Source organism: Malaya genurostris, chromosome 3, assembly GCF_030247185.1.
Source record: "Malaya genurostris strain Urasoe2022 chromosome 3, Malgen_1.1, whole genome shotgun sequence".
NCBI classification, from domain to species: Eukaryota; Metazoa; Arthropoda; class Insecta; order Diptera; family Culicidae; genus Malaya; species Malaya genurostris.
This window is the reverse complement of record NC_080572.1, coordinates 28,671,002-28,677,239: the sequence shown is the minus strand read 5'-3', so window position 1 is coordinate 28,677,239 and position 6,238 is coordinate 28,671,002. Positions and strand designations below refer to the sequence as shown.

The window sequence follows — 6,238 nt, the reverse complement described above, 5'->3', positions numbered from 1 at the left end:
TCATCCTTTCCGGGCACCTATCCGGTGGAACTGCTGGACCTTTCCATGGTTTGCCATGGCCATCTTATAGGCATTACCCCACGGATTCTCGTTGGCGTTGTTGTTCAGCTCTTCTAAACACTCTTTCTTGCTGAGCCTGATTGCCTTGTTGAGTGCGGCTCTTGCTATTCTATAGGGCAACCTTCTTTCCTCCCTTTCGCCGCTGTTTCTAGCTCTCTGCATCCTTCTCCTGGCATGTAGACAACTTGCCCGCAGGTCAGAGATCGTCGAATTCCACCAGTACGCCGGACGTCGCCCGTTTCTGGGTTTTCCCATTCTAGGCATGGTTGCATCACACGCACGTGATAGTGTTGCAGTCAGCTCTTCCGCGCTGAGGTTTATTGTGTTGCGCTCGAGCCTCAGTGCTTCCACAAATACGTCCTTGTTAAAGTTCGCTGTTTTCCACTTTCGCTCACCGATCTGCGTTCTGCTTGATTCCACCTGCGAGTCGCGTCCAACACAATACCGGATCGCTTGGTGATCGCTGTGGGTGTATTCTTCGCACACTCTCCAGTCCATGCTCCTTATCATTCCCGGGCTGCAGAAAGTGACATCTATGATGGACTCTCGACCATCCTTACGGTAGGTGGTAGTGGTACCGTCATTGGCAAGATCTACGTTCAGCTTAGCTAGGGCCTCCAGAAGACTGCTTCCCCTTGAGTTCGTGAGGCGGCTGCCCCATTCGACCGCCCAGGCATTGAAGTCACCAGCTACTACTACTGGTATTCGGTCGGTTAGCTCTTCCGTTAGTTTGTCCAACATCCGGTTGAACTGTTCGATCGTCCATCGTGGAGGTGCATAACAACTACAGATGAAGACTCCGTTGATTTTGGCTATAACAAACCCTTCATCTGCGCAGTGCACCACTTCTTGAATGGGGTATTTTCCCACTGCCCATATCGCTGCTGTTTTGGCTCCGTCTGATGTCCAGTTTCCATCTCCGGGTGGGATTTGGTATGGCTCCGAAATTATCGCAACATCGCATCTATGTTCCGCAACAGATTGCCGCAGAAGATGTTGTGCCGTATCACAGTGGTTGAGGTTGATTTGCACTACTTCCACTGGGACTTCGTTGCACTCGCTCGTTTGAAGGCCGGGCATCTGCTACCGCCTGTAGGATGTTTGTTATCCCCCGTGGCAGCGCAAATTAGGCATTTCGGAGGCTTCGTGCAATCCTTTGCCTTGTGACCTTCCTTGCAACACCTTCTGCATAGTTTGCTCCTATCCGGCCCTTGACAGTTCCGTGCGAAGTGACCAAAACCCAGACACTTGAAGCACACGTCCGGTAGCTGGGAAACGCTCAGTGGGCACACAGACCAACCCACACATATTTTCTCCACTTTCAACGCTTTATTAGCTGCATCTACTGGCAGCTTAATTGAGGCTACCTTGGTGCCGTCAGGTCCATTCCTGATACGGATGGTCATCTGGACCTCTCCTAGCTCGCATTGCTCCTTCAGGGCAAATTTTACATCCTCCTCCGTAGTAATCTCGTCCAGATCATTACACCGGAGAGTCGCTTCCGGGCACAAGGCTCTTACTCCCACCTTGTTTCCGAGGGCTTTCTCGGTAAGCTCCTTGTACGAGATGCTGCCTGCTTTGGGGTTTCTTTTCAGCTCGAAAAGCATCTCACCATTACGAGTGCGCCTGACCTTTTGCACGTCTTCCCCTAGCTCCTTAAGATCCGGGTTCATCCGCATAGCGCGTAGGACTTCGGCGTACGAGTCGTCGCTCGCTTTGACGATGAGAGCCTCGCTCTTATTCCTCGTCCTGACGACCTTACGTTTTTTGGGCGGTTTTTTTGCTCGCTTTCTCCTTTTTTTGCCGACGACCTGCCATTCAGTGCGGCTGTTTACCGCGTCGGTTGCTTCTGGTGGTAGTTTAGCTCCAGTGACACGGGCATCCTTGTGTCTCTTGGGACCACCTGGTCTAACATCTCCAGGCGATGCCCTTGGCCTCTTTGGTGTGAAGAAGGGCGTGGACTGCACCCCAGGGGGGACATTACTCGCCGTGTTGACCTCCCTCGTAGCTGTGTCGGCTTCTGCCCTTTGCATTTGCGCTGCGCGACGTGCCTCTAAACCATCAATTTCCACATTGGCGTCATGACCGGTGCTAACAGAAGAAATAACCATATATTTAGTTTTCGCGACGTTTAGTTTCAGTTGCTTAAATTTTAACCATCGAACCAGCGAACTTAGATCCTCGTTTAAATGTGCAACAGTTTCATTGAAATCTTTAGCCGTAATGAACAGAACAGTATCATCAGCAAACAAATTTATATGACAGAAACGTAATACTCGCTTCATATCATTAATATATATAATAAATAGAATAGGACCTAACACACTTCCCTGAGGCACACCAAGTGAATTACCGAGGGAACTAGACACTACATCGTTAAAAACAGTCTTTTGAGATCTACCACATAAATAGTTTTCAAACCATTCATGTGCCATTCCCCCGATGCCAAAACGCCGCAATGTCTGCAACAATAAAGGTCTTGAAATTGTTTCAAAGGCTCTCTTCAGATCCAAGAACACAGCAAAAATACTCTCTTTGGCTTCGATTTTCTCCTTCCATTTTGCCAATACTAGGTTCAAAGCGGTTTCACAAGAGTGACCCTTACGATATCCCGATTGTTCCGGTATTAGCAAACTGTTAGAGTTCAAATAGTTAATCAGCTGATCTTTAACAACAAGTTCAAGAATTTTTTCCAGTGTGTGCAGCATGTTAATGGGACGGTACTCCTCGGCTTTATCCGTTCCAGTAACCTTGGGGATAGGAACCACCAGAGATTCTTTCCACACTTTTGGTACGTGCCCCGTGTACAACGATTCATTTACCAAATCCAGTAGATCGTGTCCGATAACATGAAAGCAATCCTGTATCACCTTTGAGTTTACATTGTCAATACCAGTCGATTTTCCCAAATTGAAACAAATATTTTTCAATTGTTCAAAAGTGATTGGTTGAAATTCATCAAGTCTACAATAGTTATTCATCGGCTGTGTTATTTCAACAGGTTCACCAACCAATTCAATACTTTGATTGATCTGCTGAACACTATTTATGAAATAACTGTTGAACTTTTCAGATACAATTTGTTCTGTGTGCTCTTCTATACCGTTAAAAGTTATGGTTTTCGATGCACTATGTGTAGGCTTGATCAACTGTTTGAGAATTTTCCATAACTCTCTGCTGTTTTGTTGATTTTGATTGATCTTCCTCTGTATGTATTCACATCTAGTCTTCTTCAGGGCCCGTGAATAAATATTTCGTGCTTGTGTATATCTACTCCAGTGACTATCATTGTTAGTTCTACAGAATCTCTTGTACTGCTTATCCCTCTCCCGTTTTAACCGTAAGAGGTCTATTGAGTACCAACTACTCGAGCTGTTCAAACTAACATACTTTTCAGTTACTAATTCATTAGTACACTTTTTTAATATGTCAGTAAGAATAGATGCCCTGTGATCCAAATTTCCAGTCAACTGTGTACAACCCAAGCTTCTTGATACAAGTCGAGATAGGGTTTGCTTTGAATAGTTTTTCCAACACTTGATTTTCACCGTATCTTCCTCATTTCTAGAGCTACTCATTACGGAAATTGCAATTGTTTCATGATCTGAAATCTTGCAATCGGATTCCACATTTGAATAAACACCGTCGAAATTGGAATACACGTGATCTATCAATGTTTTACTGTATCTCGAAATTCTTGTAAATTCATTCACAGTTTGCTTCAAATTGAAGAATTCTGCTAACTGTTTCAATCGAGTCGAACCTTGATCACTGAGCCAATCGATATTAAAATCTCCAGTAATAATATTTAGTTTACCAAAATCTACGAAATTCTCCCACCAGTTTTCTAGAATTTCCAGAAACTGGCGATCGCTTGAACTTGGAGAGTGGTAAACAACTCCATAATTTCCCATCTGCATGCCTCTTTCAACTGATATACCCAAGAACCAATTATTTCCAACTGCTTCGCTTGATTGAATGCTGAATTTAATTGATTCTCTGGCGTAAATTGCAACTCCACCCGTGTGCCTGGAATGGGACAAACAAAAAGCAACAGTGTAACCCGGAACACTGAACTGATCGAAAGCGTCAGAATCAACAATATGTGTTTCTGAGAGCAAAACCAATGAAGGATGTCTATCCTCTATAAGATGACGCAATGCGACATAATTAGAAGACAAACCGGCCATGTTCAAATACAAAATATCTGAATGCCTCTCACTGATTAGTTGCTATTCCATTGACATAATGTTGTTCTTTTTCGTTTCAAGCAATCTCAGATATACAGGACACTGCTTACTAAACCATTACCATTTTTAAAATTACTAATTTTATGTGTTCTTGGATCTAACTTACCCTTCAAAACCTTTCTCGTGTCATCGCTCGTTTGCGAAGACTCGACAGGTTTGATCATAATAACCGAGCGAGTCTTACGATTTCTATTGCTTTTCGTTCTTTTTCTAGAAAATTTCCCAGATAGAACGTCCGCGTATGACTTTTTGTTGTTTCTATCAAATACTTCGTCGTTACCTTCATTAACAATATTATTATCAAGCGGTTCATCATCAGTATTTGAAATAACTTTTCTCTTTCGTCTGGGATTTCCATCCGACTCCGAATGAGTCTTCCTATTTGCAACAATTTTCTTTCTATTCATTACAACCAAATCATTATTATTTTGCTGATTATTCAAAATCAACAAACTTTTCAAATCGTCCAACTTTCTGGCCACACTGTTTTCTAAGCAGGCCATTTTGCTCTCCAGAGCATCATTGGAAGATCTGATCAGTCTATCGATTCCCCTTTCTATCGCGATATTAATGTGTGCCTCGATGCTCTCCCGCACACCAGCAAACGAATCAGTGATGGATTTGAATTTTTCCATCTCCTTCTTCACATCACTAATGAGCGAAAGAACATCATCCTTTGGCATCACATCAGCCATCGCGGCACCTTCCAAGCAATCAGCACATTTAAACAAAAGCGCCGGTGTATCTGAAACCCAACCGGCCATGGCTCTCGTAAGCCCAGTACAGCGCTGGTGATAGCCATTCTCGCAAACTGAACATGCAATTCTAATATCCGATATGGTTATTTTTTCATTACACTTCACACATTCACCCATCATTCATGCATAAACCAAACCGGCCCGACACACAGCTGGGGGAGAAATCAAAGCAAAGTGAACCATGCAAAAACAATAGACAATGCATTCAATATACCACGGTACGACGCCGCTTTGTTTGAGCGATCGCCGCACGGCGATTATTGACACAATTTACAGCACAAAATAGAAGTATTTACAAAACACTTTCTACTTATCTGTTTAAAGCACAACTAGTCACTTGCTTAGTTGAAAAAAATTTCACAAAAAGCCACCTATTTCACACAAAATTTATCACAATTTGACTCAGCACTAAAGACGCACAAGTTACCATGTTCGCCATTCAATACAATCAATACAAGAGCGCCTTGGAGCTTAATCACCAACGCCTTGATGTCTTTGTGCACGTTACTTCTCTTATCCACATACTCGTGCAGCTCGTCCACTAACTTTTTCGCTGCCTCTACCCTCGGTGGTTGTGGTAGTTTCGTCCACGCGCTATACTGCTGCTGAGCCTGCTGCTCGTTCGTGTGCTGCTTTTGCACCTGCTGGGTTTGCGGCGGCGGTGTCCTCACCAAGCCACTCTTGACAAACGGATTTGTCGCTTCTCTCTCAACTTCGATTTCAATTACTTCCATTCTTCAGGGTCCCCACTCCGGGCCGCTATCTCCACTCGTTGTAGTAGTCGCTTTTGATCCCTAGGTTATCTTTGCGAGCAGGGAGGCCTAGCGAGGGTTGAACACGTACCTTCATAGGGTTCGTGTCCAGAGCCGGATCAGCGTAAGCCAGGAGTGCTCTCAACTGGGCCTACTACCCACCTTAATTGGTGCGAGTATTGAACGTACCCGGAGGCCTGCCAAGGTTTTAACGGGACGGAGGCAGACGTACTGTTGGTCCGCTCGCCGTTTCAAGTCGGTATCACCCTTCCTTACTCAGGGAACAGAACAGCACGAATGTCAGCCCATCATCGTCATCCGATCCGTTATCCGCATCATGTCCGTTGTTGTTCGCCGTGGCCAGTATATAATAATCAGGGTCTTATTGGTATCGAACCTGATGTGCCGGTTGGCACTC

General features: G+C 44.6%; 1 protein-coding gene across 1 annotated transcript; it reads right to left on the bottom strand.

Moving 5' to 3' along the window:
• On the bottom strand, positions 1 to 5,802 carry LOC131433746 (uncharacterized). Its single transcript, XM_058600340.1, has 3 exons — positions 5,496 to 5,802; positions 1,096 to 2,113; positions 1 to 1,024 (listed from the first exon to the last, which is right to left on the bottom strand). The coding sequence occupies exons 1-3, from the start codon at positions 5,800 to 5,802 to the stop codon at positions 1 to 3; spliced, it is 2,349 nt and encodes a 782-aa protein (XP_058456323.1).
• Positions 5,803 to 6,238: the final 436 nt, after the last annotated feature.